This window comes from Rhyacophila brunnea, unplaced genomic scaffold, assembly GCF_057557595.1.
Source record: "Rhyacophila brunnea isolate RB1 unplaced genomic scaffold, BYU_Rbru_1.0 scaffold_3, whole genome shotgun sequence".
Lineage (NCBI taxonomy): Eukaryota > Metazoa > Arthropoda > Insecta > Trichoptera > Rhyacophilidae > Rhyacophila > Rhyacophila brunnea.
Genome location: NW_028232965.1, coordinates 55,390,282 through 55,414,748, shown reverse-complemented (window position 1 = coordinate 55,414,748; position 24,467 = coordinate 55,390,282). Strand labels below are relative to the sequence as shown.

The 24,467-nt window shown below is 34.0% G+C and overlaps 1 protein-coding gene across 2 annotated transcripts in view; it reads left to right on the top strand.

Moving 5' to 3' along the window:
* The first annotated feature begins 25 nt into the window (after positions 1-25).
* The window catches only part of Papss (3'-phosphoadenosine 5'-phosphosulfate synthase), a 77,662-nt gene continuing 53,220 nt past the window's right edge, over positions 26-24,467 (top strand). Inside the window, exon 1 of one of the 2 annotated variants that reach the window (XM_085952548.1) lies at positions 26-195. In XM_085952548.1, the coding sequence (XP_085808674.1) occupies positions 160-195 (36 nt within the window). In that variant the 5' untranslated portion in view covers positions 26-159. Of the gene's footprint in view, positions 196-20,221; positions 20,581-24,467 lie in introns of those variants that run through there. The other variant, XM_085952547.1, reaches the window with a different exon arrangement.

Below are 24,467 nucleotides of genomic sequence, written 5' to 3'. Positions count from 1 at the left end.
TCTATGGTAGATTTCACGCAGCTGCAGATCACAGACAAACACTTCTGCAGATTTTCTGCTGTCAAAAAGTGACAGGCTGACACCGTTCGGGAAGGTGGATCTTTCTGTCGTGATTTGATATATTTTATGAAATAAATCCTTTTGAATACGTGGTAAATCATGGACTTCAAAGAAATGTCAAAAAAACTGAAGACGGTGAGTTATTTTTGTTATTTGGAACATTAAATTCGATTAAATAAACCAAAGCAACTTTATTTTTCTAATATTTCTTGTAAAATTGTACCTACTGTTATTTTTTAAAGAACGTAGTTATATTTATTTACTTTTGTGAACTGCGAACGTTACATGACATCATTTCAATCGTATCTTCTTAAAATTATCCCATATATTTATTCCGATCTACATAGGTATTTAAAATTACCAGTTACGATATTAATTAACAGGAATATGATATGTTTATAAATATATAATAATATGTATATAAGACTATATTGACTACCTACCTATGATATATTAGTAGTACCATCGTCCTTGTTATGTGATAAATGGGTTTTTATTTGCCATAACATGTTTACTAAAATCAATTTAAAATAAGGTTAGATATTCATCAAACGACAGGCAATTCGGCGTCAACACCTTTATTTACTTTATTAAGTATTACTATAACTATAACTATTTTTTCTTTATTAAAAGCTGCGAAGTTCAGTTAAAATCCATAAATAAAATACTCGTAAGTAGGCTGCCACCTCGGGGTTATGCCATTATTTTTAACTTAAATATGTAGGACTCCAAGTTCCATCTCCAAGTTGAAGATATTACTAGTATGTTGTTTCTTTGCTTACTAATGTATATCTGTATCTAAGGCATGGGTATTTGTGATGTTGTCAACTTCATACGATATGTTACCAACCCCCCTGGAAAATTCACAACTAAACTAGCAACCAATTTTTCTTACAAATCGAAAATTGTTAAAACCCATATGCTACGTACAGGGTCGAATTTAACCTAGATATATATCGGATTGGGATTTGTCGACTTTTTCATTTTTCATGATTAAAAAATTCTCGAAATTAAGAATACATACTTACTTACTTGTTTTCTCGAGAATTCGAGATTGCTTTTTTCCAGAATTCTCGAGATTCTCGAGAAATTTAACAAATTCCATTCGCAATGAATGTGTAGCCCATTTTTTTTAACCCGAGAATTTGGAAAATGCCGTTCAGAATCAAAGTCGACAGCTTTTTTTTAAGCTCGTTTAGCAAATATAACCAAGATATCAAATTTCATGGCATTCGAGACTTGAGAGTCCTCGAAATTTAGGAAAGAGATTCGAGATTAATCTTCTCTGATTAATTCTCGAGGAATCTCGAGACGATATTTCTCGATGACAACCTCTAATTGGAACCCCAGGCTAACCACTTACCAGCTTACCAATTAATTGATCCAAAATATATAAAAATATATATAAAAAATATCATTCTTTCTTTCTTTATATTCCATGGCTCGTGTAGGTAGATACTGATAACTCTGTGCCTTTAGTCCTCTGGGCGATTTGTCAAAGCTTTTATTAACTAGGATTGGTGAATTACCATTCATTCAAAATTTCTTTGTGACCAGAAGAAAGAGAAAATAGTTATTTCGATTTAGGTCTCCACATTTTTTAAATATCTATTGACATATTTCATAGGTATAACTGTATTTAGATATTATAATTGTGTATTACAACAATGAACTAGCATAGCTAAAACAAACTCAATCATTAAATTAGTTGGTACCATGAAAAATTAAATTGAATGTATGAATATTGATTATGATCATCTTGGCATGACCGAGTCAGAAAATGAATGTATGATTCGTACCAATAAAACGTCGAGTCAGTATATTTTCATTCAATGTTAACATACCTACTCAAGTCAATTATCGCCTTTGATTATTTATAGGTCGTTTAGCGTAGTGACAGCTAAAAGTACAGTTACATTAGAATAGTTTTAAATGGTTAGCTTATAATATTTTATCTATCATACAAGAGGTTGTGATTTCATGAATTTTTTCGATTCTCAAAATTTGAGAAATTTTTTACAGAATATTTGGTTATTGAGAGTTGGAATAAGAATTTATTTATTTTGTTTTCTTAAGATTCCATCTTTCGATGTATCAAATTCATATTTTCATCTCTGAATCAAATTTGTGAAAAAATTATGTAAAACAAACGTTTTATATCCGAAATCTCGAATAAAATTTCTCCTCTCAGACTCGAGGTCTGTTTTTTACTTTTTTAAGATCCAAATTCAACACTTTAGTATGGCCACGTCATGGGTTTTAAATTTACCCATAAGCCCAAGACTTATTTGTAATTACGAATATGTCATGCCAGGTGCGATTTTTTTCTAAATTTCATAATAAAATATTCTCGAAAAATTAATATCACAATAATTCGTTATTCTCGAGAATTCTTGATCATAACCACCACCATAACCACTCAGAGTACATATAAATACAACACTGCACTTTCAACTTTTTGAAGTTTTTTTAGTATTTTTAGGCCTTTAGTTAGTCGGTCTAAGCCAATCCATATTTACTAACACCGCTAGTTTAAAATTCTATTTTCAACAGCAGTTCAATAATATCAATCGATTACAATTCTAGAAATTCTACAAAAGATGTATCGTACGTATAACTTTTTGTAGAATTGTAATACATATATTAATAATGGATTGACTATACTTACATAGATAATACTTAATCCGAGATTATGCGTGTTATAGACATAATATGCAGAAAAAATAATTTTCTAGAGTAAGCGTATGAATACCTAGTAAAATAATAACAGAATGCTATTTTTTTAAATACATTTTTCAGTGTTATGGGTTCCGTTTATTTGTAAGCAAACAGCTCAGATTAGGAAAAACGGGTCCAGGACGATTTGGCACCGGACAACTGGACGCCACGGAATAATAGACGTTAGGTACTTATCGGTACTTTTAAAAAAATATTCAATATTATTATTTATATTTCAATAATTATATAATGATTTAATAGTTGGTGAGAATGTAAATGTGCAGACGTAAACACTGATTTAATCGCGCATATGTTTAAGTTCCAACGAAAAAAGGGTTTTTTTATTTTATATAAAGCCTTAGGCATGGTAATTCTCAATCCGCGATAAAGAATACATTATGTTAAGACTGTTAAGAGTAAAATGAATTCAAAATACTAAGTAGTAGATAGAAACTGATTAAAATACTTCGTCTACACGTGTCTACGACAGTGCGGCGTCCAATTGTCACGAGGCCAGTCGTCCCATTCCCGGAAAAACTAACAGGTAATCATAATATATGTTATCAATATTCACACGTCAGGTGTTGGAAAAAGATTTTCGGCGTATATATTTCCCATACAACACTTTTTGCGAGGAATGGATAGATCTAGATCTAAACAGGCATGAAAACACACGTGAATTAAATTCATCCTGATGCAATATTCGAATACGCGAATTACATACTTAGAAACGGGCATTCTGTCTTTTGAGCAACAACTAACTTGTAGGCGTAGCTTACCGATATGTAATGTAATATTGAGATTAAAGATTAAACTATAATACATGTCGATTATAGGACGTATTGAAATAATATCTTTTCTATACATAATTTTGAAAACACTACTGAGAAAATAAATATATTATAACCAATAGAAAAAATCTTTTTTGAAAAAAGTAAGACATCCAGCAGGATCGAACCTGCATCTCTCGGGTTTCGCGCCCTGCTATAGGCGCCATACTTAATTGCGACAAATTTTAACTATTGGCTCTTAATACTCTCTGAAGCGCTTTCCAAATTGAGTTACTATTGGCGATCGGCTTTTGTATTTTAAATCAAAGTAGGTACTTATTACCGTAATTACTAACCGACGTCACGGATCACTCCAAGATTTTTTTGTTGTAACTCGAACTCGCTAATGATTCAGTCCGTGTTATATATTAGTATAATAATTTTGATCATATTATCCTCCCCTTATATGCGTAATTTTTTCGTAGTTGGAGTCCGTAGTTTTTCAAACTTTTTCAGTCTACTGACCCCTTTTAGAGCACTTATTTCCTCACCACCCACAAACAAAAAATGACACAAATGAATGTACCTGCACAAAAATTAAATGTATTAAAAAACCGTTTAAGATGTTATATTTGTTTTTATAATACAAGCAGAAATACTTAGGTGCCTATCTATGTTTTAAGAGAATTGAAAATATGCAAAATTTCACTATAGTACTTGTGAATAGCCATTTAAATTCAATGATTTTTCATATACAAGTTATAAATACCACATAAAATGACACACCCGTGAAAATTTATTTAACTGCTCTGTTTGATATTATTTTTTTCCGACCATGTCTGATCCTAATAGGATCATATGGGCCTCCACAGAGTAGAGCTTTGTATTAACAGATTTTGTTTTTTACGAGAAATGGATGTCAGCCACTTGCTCAACCTATTAGGTCCATACCCTGACTCACGCACAAATTGAAAAACAATATGTGTACTTGCCAGACCCAGGATTCGAACCTGAAACCCACGGCGTGATAGTCCAACGCTTAGGCCGCGCGGCCGCCGTGGGGGTTTGTTATTTAACATGCACGAAGCCTAGTGAATTGAAACCAATGATGTTATAGGTATACTTAAAACACATAATAATCACGTAAAACGATTCATAAGTGAAAAACTCAAGCTGCGATTTGCATTCTTTGTCCCTTTTGTATAGCCTAATTCTAATACATACTCACTTCGGGAATATTGTCTAGTCAACGACAGGTACCTAGTAGAGCAGGGGAGGGCAAACTGCGACCCGCGGGCCGCATGTGGCCCGCCGGATATTTTTTTGCGGCCCGCCATCATTATTAATTGTACTTCTAATTACGAATAACTTTTTTATATTTTTTTAAAAAATATTGACAATGGACTAAAATTTGTTTAGCAATAGTACGCGATCAATGTTCAATAGATATTGATAGTGTACCGACAGAGCTACAACTTGAGATTATTGATCTGCAGTGTGACACTGATTTAAGAGAATTGCATCGTCGTGAAGAAATCTCCAAATTTTACAATGCCCCTTAATTCAGACAGATTCGACCAACTTAAAGATTATGCAAGAAAAATGTTCGTTATTTTTGGATCAACCTATAGGTATATGTGAGAAAACATTTTCGATCATGAACCTCAATAAAAATTCTTTTTGATCAAATATCTCCGATGCCCATTTACAAGCAGTTTTGAGAATATCGACTACAAAATTAACACCTAAATTTAAAAAAAAAAAAAACAGTTTCATTCTTCCCATTAATTTTTTTGTAATGTATTTTTTTCGTGATAATAAATAGTGTATATCTAAAAATGGTATTTTATTTGCGGTCCGCCGCTCATTTTTAATTCTTGAATTTGGCCCTCCATCCAAAAAGTTTGCCCCCCTCTGTAGTAGAGTTTCCGTGAATACTTAAAATAAGTATAAGCTTAACATTTTTATTGTAAAAAATAAGCTTTTTGTAAAACTGAAAAACCACATCCGCAGTCGCCGGGACATGCACGATTGGACAGACCTTGGCGATATATTTTGCCTATCGCAGCCTTGTTTACACCTCGGCACGGTCAAGCGTGAAAAATTGAGCTTTTTTGTTGTTTCACTACTTATAAAATTACGCCTAAGGGAAAAATGGACACCACGTAATAAATAATAACAATCCAATCGATAAGTTTCCTCGGTTCGGAAGCTTACTTGTGGTGGATTTTACCAGTGACGTCCAATACAATATGCTCGCTCGCACATAGAAAATCTCGACTGGGATATATATATCTTCATCATGGCCCCCATAAGGGGGTGGGGCTGACAGGGCTCTAGCCTGGGGGCCCGGCGTGGCAAGTCGGCCAAATAAGTGAGATAAACACACGTCACAAATATATTAATTTTATCGCGTACACCATTTGGAAAACGCCACTGTAGAGAGCCACACTGCCTTTATCCTCAGCGATAAGTAGGGGGGCCCGCGAAAGATCCTAGCCTAGGGCCCCGCTTCAGGATGTGGGGGCCATGATGTCCATACATTGAAATGACCGGCAATGTTGAAATTCTCTCCCGCGCGCACATGCGAGACTAGGCCGTGAGAGTGATATCACACGGCTAGCCAAAACGAATGAAAAGGCATCAGTAGTGAGGCCTGCGAGACTGATCACAGAACAGCAGTGTTCCCTGAGACTGATCAATACAATATTATGCAGATATTTTTGTGATGTGTAATGTTTTTTTATTACCTATTTAAATTTTATTTTATTGTTTATTATTTCTCATATTTTTCTCTGTATTTATAATAATAAATACATATTCAGTATTCTTACTGTTACCTGGACAAAAATACAATGTGTAGAAATGATAAATCATAGTTCTTTTTCATCATTTTCAATTCATCTTCCTAATGCCATGTTACGAACATCTCGATTTGTGTCTTTATATTTTGCGATAGTGCACTTAAACAATAAATCGCACACACAATATACTTATAAGTTATAGCATAATACCCCGTTTACACGTGCATGGACTCACTGCTGACAGATACGTATTGTTGCGGCTATAACAAGAAAATGCACGTGTAAACACGTATTATCGTGCAAGTTGCAAGATTGCATGCATGTATCAAAAAAGTTCAGAAGCTTCCGAATTTTCAAGTAATAATCATTGGTACTTGCATGGCGGTGCGCATGCGCAGTAGAATGGTAGTGGCGAACCTGCCGGAACAAATACGAATGACACCGCACGAAATATTTTGACGTCTACCGACTATCTACGAACTTGTCCGAACCTGTCTAAATCTGTCAAATAGATCCAATAAGATGACAACATCGCGTCTCGCTTACGCTTGAAGAATGAGATTAGAGAGACAGCAGCACTTTTACGTGTAAATAGTTATTATTGCGATAGTTTAAAATACATACTATTGGTGCAAGTAAATTAATGCAGTGTACAGACGCTATTAGAATAACAATCGAAGATTAGGAACCAAATTGTAGTACATCTCCCTATCTGGGCCAGTCGTATCATATCACCATCGCCTTGAACATTGAGCTACTTACGGAGGTTGCATGGCCAAGAAAATTTCTTACGTACGCCCAGTGACGTCCCGAGACAAAATGCCGCCCCATTTTTATACAGTATTTTTCATTATCCTTTCATGACTAAAATTTCTAAGCGTCAATTACATTGAGCTTTTTTACGAGCTGATTATTGGCAAATTTATAATCTGCCTGTAAATTCGCCCAGTGTAATCATCGAACAAGCTAATAAGCAGGTTGTAAACACTCCACCGAGAAAAGTTGAAAGCCGGTCAACTTTATAAGCTACACGCCGGCTTGTGGGCGTATCGCGTCTGCGCAGTAGAGCGTGGTGGTGGAAAAACGAACTACTCATTTTGAAATTTACCTTTTTGACGTTTAATGGAAACATTATTATGGAGCGTAGCGACCTCCCGGCAAAAAAACGAACTACGTTCCGTCAAAATCGCTCGCTGGCTTGTGGCTTTATCAGCGAATGGAAAATTTTGTGTGTAATCATGAAATCGCAGTAGCTGAACCGCCCGCTTTTAAATTTGCCAATAATCAGCTCATAAAAAAGCTCAATGTAATTGACGCTTAAGATAATACATTGTACTAAATTTAAATGCTATCTCTGCTTCAATAGAAATATTGTGAGTCCACGGTTTCAGATACATTTAAAAATAAACCTGGCAACTTCCAAAATTCGCGAGTGACTGGCAAAAATATTTGGATGAATTTTAAATTAGACAAGTATGTAAGTACCTACCTACCTATAATTAAAAAAATGTGTACGTGTCATTGCTGGTCATCAAGAACGTGATCTCTAACGACAACGGAAGTAAACTAGACATCGCGAACCCAACAAAAAATACACTCCTGTTAAACCTTGTAGGTATGTTAATTAATACATTTTGTTCCCGACCAGTGAGATGATTTTTCAATGGAAAGATATATCCGTTATTACTAAGTTTAGGTAGCTATTTCTATACGTGCCTAATGATTCTCCTCGATTTGCCGCCCTTCGAGTAACTGCCGCCCCCAAGCGACGCTCAATCTGCCTACCCACACGGGACGTCACTGCGTACGCCTCTGCTACCATCCACTGTCTCTTGTATTATGAACTAGAGTAAATCACACTTATCATTGCGGAAACTATGGTAAAGGGTTGATGGTAGGTCGTCTTTAAACCCCTTCATAGATAATGTGATCAGACCACGGACCAGGATTCCTCATGTTACGCCGAGAATACTACATCTAGTTAGATAGAGGCTCATAATCACCGCACTTAGTACTGTATCACACCTAATAATCGCCATAATACTTTTATTTTTCTATGTATGGGATTGTCCCTAGGTTTTGCAATTCCGGTATCCCGCACGATTTCTTGATCCCGAATATGCGTGGTTGAAAATGTATTGAAATTTCGGAAAAATACCATTAGTATCCCGTTGATTCGTAGATTGGAAAGTGTATATAAGTAACTATATTACCACATTATCAAACTAGAATGTGCTAATAACTATTCTGAAAATTGTTGTTATGAATTAAAATAGGTATCAGACACAATTTTTATTTTTTGTATAATTCCTGAATTGAAAATTCTCTCACGTACTATAATCCCCGAATCAAATTATATTCCAATTTGTACTGCAATGTCATGATAATTTTTCCTGTTTACAAAATGGATCTTTTTTATCTTTCTTTTGTCATAGTAATAAAAGATGTTCTCTAGTAACCTCATAAGTAGAATTTATTATTCTAACAAAAACTCGCTATTTTGTTGTGGTTGATAGCCACTGATTTCTGCTTCAACCAGGATCTGTTTTTTCTTTCTGAAAACGTTTTTCTCTGTACCGCTTTGTATGTTGTTACTCAAGAGGTACTCAACCTTTTTTTTTTGCGAAAATGACAATGTCTTGTCATTATACTGTAAGGTGATCGTCCACCATGAAATCGTCATTCAATGCCGAGCCAAATCGGTTTCATAAAGCCTATACTTTTATGACTGTAATGATAAGTTATGTTTGTGGATTAGATAACGTTTACAATCAGTTTTTATTGTTTTTTCTTCTATTAGATATGCTTTTGAGGTTGTTCCAAATTATGTATGTTCTATAAAAGAAATCTTGAATACGGTTTTGGTCAACTTATAATCGAAAATAAACAATTAGATCGATAACAATGTCGCACTATCTAATGTTGTCAAACGTAAAAATGTTTTTGAAATGTCATAGTTACGTTAAACCCTATCTTTTCTATACAATAATAAACAAGAAATAATAAAATTTCAATAAAAATACCTGATGATTAGGTAGGTGTGTCCATTAGTTTAACCATGTATTACAGCTTACTACCTAGGTACCTAGTCATTTTCTGTGATAGGTAGAGTACCTATACGCTTCATAACTTTTCACTCCGGCTCTAGTAGGTTGAAAATGATGTAATATATTCTAAAAATATTTTTTTTACATATGTAGGTATATTATCTATTTATTTTCTTATTACTACATATATTAATACAAGATACCTATATCATTTGATTGTATTGATTGAATTGTATGCGAGGTAATCAGGGAAGAGGCGTATCAGTGTATTAAAAAGTGCAATGTTATAAAACGTATAAGTACTCTACTAATGATTATTATGCTAGGTACAGAAAAGATCTACAATAAACAGGCCTTAATTTTAACTTAGTGAATTCGTTGGCCGAATGTCGTGGGTCACAGGTTAGAATCCTGGGTCTGGAAAATAAACATATTGTTTTTCAATTTGTGGACCTAATAGGTTGAGCAAGTGGCTAACATCGATTTCTCGTAAAATAAAAATCTGTTTAATACAAACCTCCAGCCCGCGGAGGCTCATATCCTATTAGGATCGGACATGATTAAAAAAGAAGAAGAATTAGATACATTTTAATATTCTTTAATGATTTTTTTTATAAAATGGATGAGGTTGCGTAAATTTAATAATTTATAATATGTCAGGTCGTATGACTAAAGATCCCGGATGATTTTACCGTTAAGAAAGAGCCAACCCAGCGGCTTGGCTTCATCCCTCTCAGCATTTAACGGCACACAGAATCTGTGTCAGCAAAAACCTCGTGATATAGCGGAAGCTCTTTACCATCCCCAAGTTGACCCAGTATCAAGAGCTTTTTTCTGATTATCATCATCCCTACGCGCTATGAAACCATACAATTGGAGTCTTACGCATGGCCTCCACAAGGGGGGTCTGACAGTTAAGATTCGACCAGTTAAGTGTGGTAAACACACCACAAATTTATTATAATAGTTTTTAAAAGTTTTTACTTCAAGTGTAAAATTTTATTTTATAATTATTTTTAGTGTATTTCCTGACTAATAAAAATGGCAATTTATCCAATATGACGAAGGGTCGCATATTGCTTGACTACCGCAAAATGGGACCTTCATAATATGATGCCAAGTTGCGACAACTCAATAATACAAGATTTATTTAAAAATACAACGCTAAAAATACACGAAATACCCCCTAATTTTACCTCGCGGAACTGTAGAGTTCCACGGAATACCAGTGGAGAAGACTACTGTTGAACATTACACTACCCTTAATCTTAGCGATAGGTAACCGCCCAACATCTTGTCCTGGGGGCCTGGTTCAGGGTGTGGGGCCCATGGTCTTACGCCCGAAAGGTGAGGAGACTGTCTCGAATGTCAAGCTCGCTGACGGGAATCAGCGTTCGTTTACAGCACCACATTTCAAATCCGTCTAGTTTCTGTCTTTTCTTGTCCTTGCTATCCAAGACTACGAGATATATATTATACGAAATAGGAAGGTTATCGGTTTTACCAGACGCATTTTAGTGGGTATAATAATGTTTTTGCTATTCCAAATCGGTTCCGGCGTCAACATAGCGCTTTTTGCTATTTGTATTCTCCTTTTGATGTCGGTTTCGCATCCACCTTTATCAGAGATACAGGATCCGAAATAAATATACACGCTAATGATATTTATATTGTTTTTCAATTTCAGCAAAATAAACTGGGCTATTGCCAGGGCTCGAAATGGACCGGAGCGCACCGGAGCGCACCGGAGCGCCGTTCCGGTTCGAGGAATCTGTAAAGTTATCGCTCCGTCTCGTGGTTAAAATATTTTGACCGTCTGAGCTAGATATGCCATATAACAAAAAATCTAGTACATTTATGTTTATAAAATACTCATAAAATTTGATAACCATGTTAATATCCTCAGAAAATTTTCGAGCGCTCCGGTTCGTAAACTTTTCTATTTCGAGCGCTGGGCCTATTGCATAGTATTTTTACAATCACAGAACAGATTGATAAGTAACCGTAAACCAAGACTTTGAAGCCAGTTTTAGTTTAGGACTCAATGACGGTCAGACCATTAAACGCAATAAATACAAAGCTCGATGAATGTCCTCAAATATTACTGTTATTGAATACGCATTTCGTTTACGTAATGCATACTATGATGCAGACGTAACTATTGAAAATAACATATTAATTAACACGTGTTTGACTTTCTCCCATATTTCTCCATACTCGAGAATTTTATTTTCTTACAGCCACACCCAAAAGGCGTATAGAACAGTTCCCTTATTTTTACGTATCCGGAAATTTGTACGTGAACAGTTCACCGCAGGACACTTATTCGTGCGTCGCAGTATGTGAAACATGAGTTCGTGTAACATTTAATCAAATGACGAGTTCTTCGTTGAACATTTCACCGTGGAGTATATTTGTACGTATGCTACAACATGTGGCGAATTTTATGAGATGTCTTTACTAGGTTTGGTTAGGTTAGGTTTAATCTAATTGGAACAGTACTATTTGCATACTATCGCCGCATTTTGTAAGATACGTACAAATGTATTCCACGGTGAAATGTTCAATGAAGAACTCATCATTTGATAAAATGTTATACGATCTCATGTTGCACGTACTGCGGCGCACGAATACGTGTCCCACGATGAACTGCATACGTACAACTTACATGTAACCTATTTTTATGTTCCCTTGGATTTTCCATCTTCAATAATTCACAAATTGGCTTCAAACTGCCGATTACCACTTATGCACTATATATTCTTCTCTTCAAATAATATTAGCTATATTGTAATAAAATCCATAATATAAATTTGGCGCGAGAACATTTTTTATTAATAAAATCATTTTTACATAATCTGAGAGACATCTTTATTGTTTAACTTCATTTCTTGAGTACCTCTGAGTCTCGCCATGTTTTTAACTATTTTATCTTGTGACCAGCGCTCGAAATGGACCGGAACGCACCGGAGCGCCGTTCCTGTTCGTGAAATCGGTAAAATTATAGCTCCGTCTCGTGGAATAAATAATTTGACCATATGAGCTGGATAGGCCACATAATATAAAATCTAACACACTTATTTTTATGAAAATACTCGTAACATAAACTTTGATAACTTTACTATGTAAAATTCTTCAAAAAACTGTCGAGCGCTCCGGTTCGTAAATTTTTCCATTTCGAGCGCTGCTTGTGACAGTCATCGTGATAAAATTGTCATGCTCAAAATAGTTACAGTTACACTGACTGTACATATTTAAAAAAAAAAAACCTTGATTATCTAAATGTATTTTCTTTTATTTCTCGAACTTGGTTATTACGAGGAAGATGGGACCGACTGAATTTGCTCGTTATAAGCATTACTCGTTATATCGTTATATAACATTTTTCGCGCCACGTTCTATTTGAGCATTGAACATAAAAAATCTGAAAACCATCGTAAAAATCCCCGAAAAAAGCATGACATTGAAAAACTACAAACGAAGTTGTTTATTGTAATGGTAATGAAGTGCTGAGCCGCCGGCGCTGGTAGGTACATACTGACTTAGCTTGAATTTTTTACATGCAATTTCAAACATATGCGTGGATACTTTTTCAATGTTGTCGGCGAGATCACCAATTAGGTATTTAGACACTTAACTAGCTGCCCAGTCGGATTTTATTGCTTAGGGTGAAAAATGTTGTTTTTAATTTAAACGATCGATACATTAACAGTTTTGCTCGGTATACCCGAAAAGTAGCTCGTTATAAAAATGAATATATGTATGGGGAAAATCATAAACTTAAATGTCAACGAATGTTTCCTCATTAGTATGAGATATCGCTATTTCCGTGATCGTAATAACCAAGTTCGACTGTATTATATAATAAATGTCTATAAGTTTTATAATGAACCTACTTATAAAAAATATTTGCTATAAATGTACATTTATCCTTAGTAAGTTTTTCCCTTTTGTCGAGTGTCAGACGTCCGCCCTTGAGACATACGTACCTATTTAGATTGGTCTTATTTATGTGAAAAATGTATTTTTTATTGTTTTATTTTTCCGCTTTGATTTTATCTGTGTGTATAAAAAAACATACTCACAATAATTCATTTATGTTGGTTTACACGCCATACTATTACCTGATGAAGTAATTTACACAATAAAGATAATAGGTAGATATGCGTTGATATTATTTACTTTACTATTGTTTACCGTTTTGTAAATGCACCTACAGGGAAATCAGAAATAAGCTGTTCTGTTTGCACCTAGGTGCACTAAGCAATATTATGAAATCGGTCTATGTAAACGTTGAAAATGAAGAATAATAATTGAGGCGTCTAATTACAAAAAGCGACAAGTCCACAATTCAATATTTTCGGGAAACAACGTTTCTATGTTTCAAGCTTCAATTATTTGTTTTAACGTGAGATTATTCTTTCCGTTGTATTCTATGTCGAAATTAGAACCAAATGGCAATTTGTTTCAGCCGATAAACTCTTAAATGTAATAAATATAGGCAAAATAAAATTGGACGTAGCGCTATTTGTACTTCACTTTTTAATTTACTCCGCATAAGGCGCATATTTCCGTGGCACTGTCATGAGTTTACCAGATGCTACAGCATGGGAGACGCCCTTTTCAATATTGAACGTTCCCTTATTGGTTGACTTAAACACGCGCGAAATCAACCAAGCTTTAAATAATATGAAACACGGACTTGGCGCGTTTTGTAATGAATCGAGTAGGGTTATGTCGCGTTTTGGAATTTATAGATCAATACATATTGTGTAAAATTATACAAAAAATACGTGCGTATTTTTTTCTCGATTTTGACCAAATGTGGACTTATCGCTTTTTGGAATTAGACGCCTCAATTGTAAATATCCACTGGAGTTTAGTCAGAGTAATATGTCTTCTTTTTCTTCTTTTGTCATATCCGCCTCTTAACTGTAGCATATGGACACCACGCGGCGCCTCCAAGAATCCCTGTCGCTCGCCAGTCTTCGTGCTTCGTTCCAGGTCAAACCAGCATCCCGTAGCTCCGCCGTATACACTCTGTAGATTGTATTTAGCGGCCTTCCAGGACGCCGGAATCCGGTCGGCTTGAAGAACAGGCAAGCCAGGTTGAAATTCTCTTCTGGCATCCGCAGCACGTGGCCGAGCCAGGTCCAACGTCGCCTCTTCACTTTCGGCGTGATGAGAGGCTGCTTGGTGCGTTCTCTTATCTCCTCGTTGCTCCTAAAGTCATACCCCACCGCACACCCAGTATTCGTCGCAAACATCTGTTTTCGAAGCTCAGTATACGGTTGCTCTGAGCCTTCGTAAGGTGCCATGATTCGCTACCATAAAGCAGCACCGTCAGAATGCAAGCGTCGAATAGGCGGCATTTGGTTTTGACGAAGTACAATGGTGAGTCCCAGACATTCCGCATCGAGTTGAATGTTGCTCCAGCCATTCCCATTCGGATAGCGAGCTCTTTCTGCAAATCTCCCGTGATGTGTACCTCCAGGTACTTGAAGCTGTCGACGCTCTCGATGTTTTGTCCGTCGCTAATCAGAGGGAAATCTGGATCAGGATAGGTGCTATTACACAAGACGTTGGTTTTCTTCGCGTTGATTTTCAAACCAACGCGAGAGGAGTTGTCATGCAACCTGTCGATTGTCTCTTGAATGCCCTGGATTGAGTTGTCGAATAGGACAGCGTCATCGGCGTATTCCAGGTCGCATAGCTTCACCGTGGGGGTAACAGGTATGCCTCACAAAGCAGCAAGCCATCGGACTGTTCAACTCATGGCTCTGCTGGAGATGACATCGAAGGTTGTGGATTTGGTCTCCACACGCTCGACCAGGTAGAAACCCGGCTTGGTTTTTCCTGAGGACGTGCACTATTGGGTCCCTTATTCTCATCAAGAGGATGTTTGCCAAGATATTAATATCATTACCAGATGCTATTTGTTTCAAACTGGAGAATTATCCTAAACACAAAATATAATATGTACATCAGGGGTAGTCAACCATTTTATACATACCGCCCACTTTTGTATCTCTGTTAGTAGTAAAATTTTCTAACCGCCCACCGGTTCCACAGTAATGGTGATTTATAAAGTAGGGAAGTAACTTTGCTTTATAAAATTTATAAAGCAAAATTACAGCAAGTTAAAGCATATAATAATAATTACTAGGTATCAATAAACAGAATATTATTTTCCCCATATTTGGATACAAGAAAGGCATTTTTTTTATTTTGCCATGGGTTTTCATATCCACCACTATTGAATGTATGTTTACTTTCTTCGTCATATCTAATTTCTAACAGTTCTTCTTGACAAGTTGTATCAGCCTCTTCAATATTTGCGGTAAAAAGATTTTTCATCCAGTTATACCTTCAATTTCAAAATATCTTCAAATCGTTTTTCCATGTCCAATTTAAGTTCGTTGAGGTGGCTACTGAATCTGCCAATATCCTCTGGAGTTACATCATCTTTTATAGATGACAATTCAGGAAAGTGATGAAATTCTCTCTTCAATAGATTATAATTTCTTAAGATTCAAATAAGAGATTGTGGACGGAAATGCGTGAGCTAAGACGAGACTCTTTTGTTTGCGGTTGCACTATATCACCATTTAGTTTCCCTAACGTAACGTGAACGAAACTTATAGGCCATCCATGGATTGAAACCGTATGCGGTTTCGAATCGTGTGCCATACTAAGCTTATCTTTTCTGTTCACGGAAATATATTTTCACAAAGTATTTATTATAAGTATCTGATCGTATCCGTTTATACCATGCACTTACACTTGCAAATTTAGTGAAAATATATTTTAAAGAACAAAAATCATAAGTTTAGTACGGCACACGGATCTAAACCGCATACGGTTTCAGCCCATGGATGGCCTCTTATGCGAGGGCGATACAAATAGTATATATTCTGAATTTTAAATTGTCACGGGGAATTTTATGAAAACATAATGAAAATGTTTTTAAAACCCCTACCGCCCACCATGAAAGCATGAACCCCCACTAGTGGACGGTAGGGACAGGTTGACTACCCCTGAATTGTACATTATCAATTTATTTATTTATTTTCCGCCAACTGGCAAATGGTATATGAATAATAAATTATAATAAGATAAAAAAGGGATATTAACGTCTATTGTGTGCTCGATTTTTATGTATGTAGAGAATTGCATAAGATTAGCATAAGTACATGCTATTATTTATTTATTTTCCCATTTTCCAGTCGTATTGTAGGCTATATTATTATAAAATGAACTAATCTACATTATACTTATATAATTAGATTTTGACGTTCATGGTTTCATCTTTCGCCATCTTCAGGCTATATATTATATTTGTTTCAATAGTATGCATTAAAGTACCAAAAGGCGAAACCCAGGCGTATATAATACTTATGCAACGCTGTATTCATTAAGGATGCTTGAGTATGTACCAAAGATTTACCAAACTAATTTATTATTCCCCATCTGAAATAATAAATAGAAAATTAAAAAACAATAACAAATAATTTAATTTGTTTCGTTTTCAACAGCCTCAGAGACTTATATAAGTAAAACTATCTAGTTAGAGGACATAATATTCTAATATATGTCTTATGTTTCAGCAGGTTCAATAGTTTATAACAGGGGTGACGAACCTTTTCCTGTCCAAGGCCGCATTCATTTATCTTAAATCAAATATGGCCGCATTTAAGAAACATACATAAAAATCATGTACATTCATCCCTCAATCTACGCGGCAGATAGGTTCCAAAGATTTTTTTATGAAAAATATTTTTTTGTTTTTTCTCGACCGCGTAAAAGTGAACCGCGTAAATCGAGGAATTAGTGTACATTATTTTGTAAATGAAGGAAAACAATGAAATTTTTATTATTTACGGGTTTACCCTTTAAAATGTATAAGTACATACATTATACACGGGTATAGTAAATATTTATAATTATTGAAAACTATTTATTAATTTGACAGCTTTTAACGACTTGGTTGTGTTTGGTTTTTCTTGGAAAGCATTGGAATATTTGGTTGCAACGTAGAGTTCCGCAGTTTCACTTGATCCTCTCTAAATGGGTATCTGTCAATTGTGACCTTAATTGTGTCTTGATTGGGTAGATATAAGAATGCAGATTCACAGCAAAGCAATATAAAGTTGAAAGGCAGGAAAGCATTTTACGAGCATGTTGCCGAAAACGTGGGTATTCTACGGCATTTTTCCATATTTCAATTAGATCTTTCTTAGCATCAAATAATGACTTGAAAATATCATCTACTGAGAGCTCAATCAATTCCATATGTAGATCTTTAGGTGCCTTGATGACATCACTAGGTGAGGCTAAAATGCTAATTTCAGTGCGATTTCATGAGTCTCAAAATCGGTAAACCTTTTATTGTATTCTGCAATTAATACGTCAATAACGGCTGCGTATTCTTCAAATGACTTGAATATATAATTATTATTCTTCTCATCAATGATCTTCGCTATCTGGGGGAATTTTTCATCCGAAATTTCTCTTTGAAGTAGTGTTTTTAAAAAAGATAGCGTTAAAAAGAATATAAACGATTTATTTTGTAAAATTTGGATTCAGTTAAAAAGCCGCACTTGAGACCCTAAAAGGCCGCATGGTTCGTCACCCCTGGTCTATACTCTATCTATAGCTATACATACATACAATACATACTTGATATCCAACCAATCAGTAATAACACTAATAATACAAATATATAATCGTTAGTAACATGATCTTGAATAATTTGATAATTTTTAGCATTAAATAGGATGTCAGTTAGACTAATTATTATGTATTTACCTAATAAATAAAACAAAAATAATGTAAGTAGATACCTGTATAAATTAAATTAACAAACCATATAAGTAGGTACCTAGATAATATTTCTCACATTATTTATTTATTTATTTATTCTTATACCTTCTAGGGATTGCAATCCCGGACAGAATTTTCAATTCCGGGATTTTGTATTAATATTATTAAAAAGTCACATTTTTGTTTAAAAAATGTATATTTTTCATGATTCCTACCAAAATATACTGGAATCATTCCACAGTGGCATTAATGGTAGGTATAGTAATAACGATACGTTTTAGCATTGAAATAGGCATTGTAGAAAACAATAGACGAGAGAATCACTTTTGGTGCCATTATTAAATTATTCCAGTATACATAATATATCTATGTTATATTATTTTGATTTTTTTAAATCATGTCCGATCCTAAGATGATATTATGGACCTCCACAGAGTGGAGGTTGTATTAACAGATTTTTATTGTTTTTAAGACAGATGAATATTAGCTACATGCTCAATCTATTAGGTCTATAATCTGGATCCAAATACACATTGAAAAACAACATTTGATTTGCCAGACCCGTGATTTGAACCCAAGATCCACGATATCATCACGACTCGGCCGTCGTCAGTTTGAAATTATTATGATTACGGCGTCCATATTTACTTGGTGGAAATAGTGGATATTTTGACGATTTTTCAAAATTTTCCTGTATTTTCCGACTATCATGTTAAAAAAATCATAGTCGAAATCATTTTGTAACTCTCCTTTTCTAAAGAGCGATCCGACCTGTCTTCGTATTTGAAAAATCCATTCAGAAGCAATGTGGACAACCTTTTTTACCTCTACATTATTTTTTTTTGAAAAATATTAATTTCCTTCCGTGAACCAGTTTAGTATCTTTTTAGATTTTCTGTACCGACAGCTTTTCCTGCAAAAAAATCAAGAATACGGGTGCTTCATCATTTCTCTACAATCATGTTCGCATGTATGCAGGCCAAAGATGCCAATCTTAAGGCGATGTCTTTAACTACCAGAGGCACCTAGAGGAAAAATACGAAGCTTGCAATTTGAAACATTTTTTTGATAATTTACAATTTAACTGTGCTTCGTATTTTTCCGCTAGGTGATTCTGGTAGGTAAAGACATCGCCTTCTCGGGATCGGCAAAAATAAAGTACGATTTATAAAATAAAAGAAAGCATTGATTTTTAGAAAAAAATAAATCTAACGGACACCTGATGGATGATCATTGGTCATCATTATTATGATGTAAGGTTGTAAAATATTAATCTCTAAAACAATAATAGCTAAAAATGGCGTAAAATCTTAAAATATAATAAAGTCGCAATATATATAAATAATAAATAGGTATTTGATGCACGTAAATACGATTTAATTCACAAATATAATATAATATGACAAATAATCCCGATAACATTTTTCATAATTATTTTCAATTCCGGTACTACAAACCCTAACACTAACTGCATTGTGCTCAACAATCTGTTTTTTATGAGTCGTTCAATTATTGAAATCAGAAATAGGTACAATAGAATGATTATTTTTACTTTTTTTGAAACATGATTTAAATACATTAATTATTGAGGTTTTCTATAAAATTCTGTCGATATCTATACATATCCGCAATTTTATGGACAAAATGCCTTTTGCGAATTTATATTATATTATTTACTATTTTTTAATACAAATGACTGGCGTGTCATGTAATGATACCACTAGCAAATCCCTATTAGGTATACCTACACTTGACATTGAAAATTATAAATATTTTTTTTTTATTATGTTATTATCAGCTTTTTGTGTTTATTTTCGATACGGTCGAAGAGTTTTCGTTAGTTAATCGGGTTTTTGTCGCATTTTCATTCAAAACGGACGCTTTTTGTAATATTTTAATGATCGAGATTCAAACGTGTCCGCGATCCCCCACCATTTTGAATTTGACAGTCATATGGTGTGGGAAAGTTTAAATAAGAGTGTTGCCAGTTTCGCGGCTCACTTCACAACTGTTTACGTTTGCAGTCTCGCCGCCGTTGTGTCCGCAGTCGCAGCAAACGCTTCACTTCCGCAACGTAACAATTTACTTTCTTCTTTCTCCTTGTGGTGTCAGACTCGAGGAAGAGCTGGTAATTATGCATACGCGTGAAAACTGTCGTCCGTGTAGTAGAAAGTGAATGTTTAACTTGTCAATTGTATAAGCCAATAAGTCACTTCGAATTAATAACATCATAACAGTGTATTTGTTTGGTAAAAGTTTTCCTTGTAGTTTGTAAAAATGAGTCTTTTAAAGAGACAGCAGAAGTTAATGGAAACGATTGAACAAATTAAACAGCAAGAATGGGGACCAAAATTTAATGTAAGTACATACAGCAAAATATTCTACAATAACAAAATAATACAGATTTCTTTTATATTTTTTTCATGTCATTATTTGTGTAAACACATTCAAAAATATAGATATTACTAATATAATTTCATGACTATACTATGTAGGTTTTTAATATTTTTTTTAAATATGCAGTTTTGAATTTAGTCATCGGCTTCAACCCTGAGGTCCGTTTACCTTGATTCAATTCGTATAAAATTAGATGATGTGTTTATTTACTTGGTTGAATACATACGAGTACTATGCTGTCATAAATATCACTAGAATTCTAAACATATGTTATACCTATATTAAATTGATCACTTCACTTTTATAAACGTTATATTAAATATTCTGCAACATGTACCTAATACAGTACGTACTCTGTTTAACAATATATATTATTAATATTATTATAAACTATTGATATATATATATATATTAAGAATAGTGAAATATATTCAAAATCAAAAAGGTTGTAGAACCGGTCACCTTTTGTCTTGAATGAAATGCTTGGGGATGCATTCGTAACAATTTTGTAAATCTTGACTCTCGGTATCGCGATTGTATACAGTGCTAATACTTGATTAAATGAGACATTTAATTATTGTGGTATTGATTAATTGATGATGATAACCTATTGATTAATGAAAATGTGTTGGGAGAAGTTTTCCAATCACCACAGGTCAATTATTTATGGGTGAAACAGGTTTCAAACTTATAACTGATTTGTATGAAAAGTTCTTGTGCATTTTATTTCAATTTTTTGTTGACGCCCCATAAGATTTTGTGTATAAAATAGTGTTAATATTTTCGTACAACTTACACAATAATATTCTTTTGTCGTAATATTGGCATAACATATCCGTCTTTAAACGATAAAAATATAAATAAATATCATCTTTTATTATATAACTTTAATAAAATACAATATGTACTACTTAATCTACAGTTAACACAATTAAATAAATTAATAATTAATATTCCATTCTTTACAAACAGAATGTTGGAAACAGTTATGTTAAATTTGCAATCGGATATTTAACTGTAAAGTCCATTTACTCAATTTCATCACTAGTTCATGCATGGTGCATCTATTATTCTTTAAATTCTCAGCTCCTAATAATTAACACTTGTACTGTTGAAAAAACAAATGATAGTTCTTCGTAAACGCTTCAATTAAACTAGTCAAAGTAAAATATAGAAACACCTATACATCGCTCACTTTTAAATAATCCGCTATTCACTATTTTCATTTCAAACTTCCGTTTGTAAACAGTTTGCACGAATTTTGAAATATTTTCATTTACGAAGGCCAATAAAATAAAACACATACTAACTGTGATTGTTTATATCCAGTTTCAGCCAAACACGTGGAGGTTATATAATAGATTATCGAGCACAATTTTGATTAACTAATCATTACTCTGACATAGATTTATTTTATGTAAAAACACAATAAAAAAATATTACCTTTTATGTAAAATGGATTTTTTGTAGATTCGTGAAGTAAGTATGTAACTTGTTATTATTCAATTGATAAATTAAAAATACGTAACTAGGTATATGTTTACATTTATTTGTATAGTAATTACTTAACTAATTGCATAAGTAAAGACTTTTTAATGCATAAGAAATTTTCCTTGTGGTTAGTTACTTTGATAGTAACTAGACGCATAGATTTTAAACCAATACTAAATAATCATTCCATTATTCATATCTCTAATAATTTACAAAAAGACTGCAATTCACTTAGCAACTAGCTGTGTCCACAGATTAGTTTAAATATGTAATCGACATATTTAGAAGTAGGTACTACAAAATCGTCTGTACGAGAATTTAATTCACGTATTATGTTTGGTTTTCCTAAGGGACGAATAATGCCAAAACCGTACAGACATCATGATAAAAGTTACAACGTTTTTAATAATTAAATAATGATATGGGAGTAATCAAATATTGACAGACGAACACATTGTTAATTGTTTTTTTTAGTTAAGTACATATAATGATTAGGGAATCCAATCCCGAGCCAAAATTCTGATCCCGGGATTTCGGTATTACAATTTGACAATCCCGGGATCCCGGGACTGGTCCCGTGATTGGGATTTTTTTCCATTGTTAATATAAAATTTTTATATTTACAAATAACATTGATAAAATCGGTCAAAAATAAATCTAGTATAATTTATACTATTTAAGACATTTATTGTTAATATTGTATACGTTAAATCTTGGAAATACACAAGTTTAATGGAGTAAATAATATTGTAATATAAATAATAATGTGAATTTAATATGAGATTGCTATTTCTGATAGTAAAGACATAATGAATAGATCAGCGAGATTTAAAATAGTAAAGCAAATAATCATGGCGTACTTATGGCCTTTCCGTTTCATAAATCTAATTAGTCAGCCAAATATGAAACTGCCGTAAAACGTATGATATCATGGTGGAATTACTTTGTTAAAAGTGCGAAGCATTGTTTTTTACCAATCTTTCTCATTTTTAATAATCTATGTGAAAAAATAAAATGAATCGGCAACCTACACATCAAACTTCATTCAAACTCAGTTTATTTCTAATGTAGCTATTTTGTATTAAAAGTATTTTTTCTGTTATATTTTCCATAAAAATTGATAAAAAAATCAATCCCGAAATCCCGGGATTATGTTTATTAATCCCGGGATTCATAGGTATCGAAAATAGCTCGGGATTCGGGATCCCGGGATTGGATTCCCTAATAATGATACGTATAACCAGACAACATGAACATGACGTTTTTTAAGTTCGGGTGGGTTTCCAAGTTTTCGGTCAGTTACGAAAACGGCAGCCCATATTACACGTAGCAAATCGTTAAAATTACTTTCAAAATGTATTATTAAATTACGTAGGTATATTATAAATCGCGCATTACTATGACATCTCATCCGATTCACTGTTCTGTTCTGAAAATAATGATCATCAAGATCATCCGACTCCGCACCAATATTTATTATTAAGTTTTCCATATGTGTATCACTTGCCATTTAAGAATCTTCGATTTTTATATTGTGCTCAAAGTTTTTTTCCATTTATTTAGAGTGTAATTAAGGAATAGCCGATCAAAATATTGATATTATGTCATACCTATAGATTTTTTGGTTTCCCGCATTATTCTCTGAATGGTGCTAATAGTACGCCAGTTGCTTCGTTTGCCGATTTAACAAATATTTAAAATCATACTGTTTTTCATCACTTTTAAATATTCGATCACATTAAAAACAATAATTTCTCGTGCTTGCTAAAGGTTTTTTGTAATACCCCGATCGAGATAGGCTAATAGGGTATTCATTGCAAAACTGTAAATTTACTATTGTATCGTGTAAAACAGACTTTTCACACATAGGCGCAGCGTTTACACATACAGACGTAGCGTATACACACCTACTCTATGCGCACGAAAGTAAGTGTGGTTCTGCGCAGGTCCGTGGTTAAGTTTTTTCGCTGTAGCATATTTTTTCGTGATATTAAAATCAGCTTGAAGAGTGGAAAAATCCGTTTTGTATCGCGTCTATCGAATATACGTGTTATTTTCAGTGGTTTGTGTTTGGTTTTAGGTCTCAATAGACCATGGCCATAAAACACGATTTGGTGTAGGGTAGGGTGGTACAAGAGCGCGCAGTGTGCAAGAGTACGCATTCGATTTAAACTTACCGCATTTGACGTTAGCTGATAAATTCAGTCACTATATGCTAGCGTGAAGTTGTAATGTGTCACCGTCGCGAGCCGTGTGTAACTAGGCGATTATTTACGATTCCAGGTAACAAAATCGTTTTTTTGCTTGTTCGTTATAATATTTAACTGTTCTGGAAACTCTCTCACATGGAGGTTCAT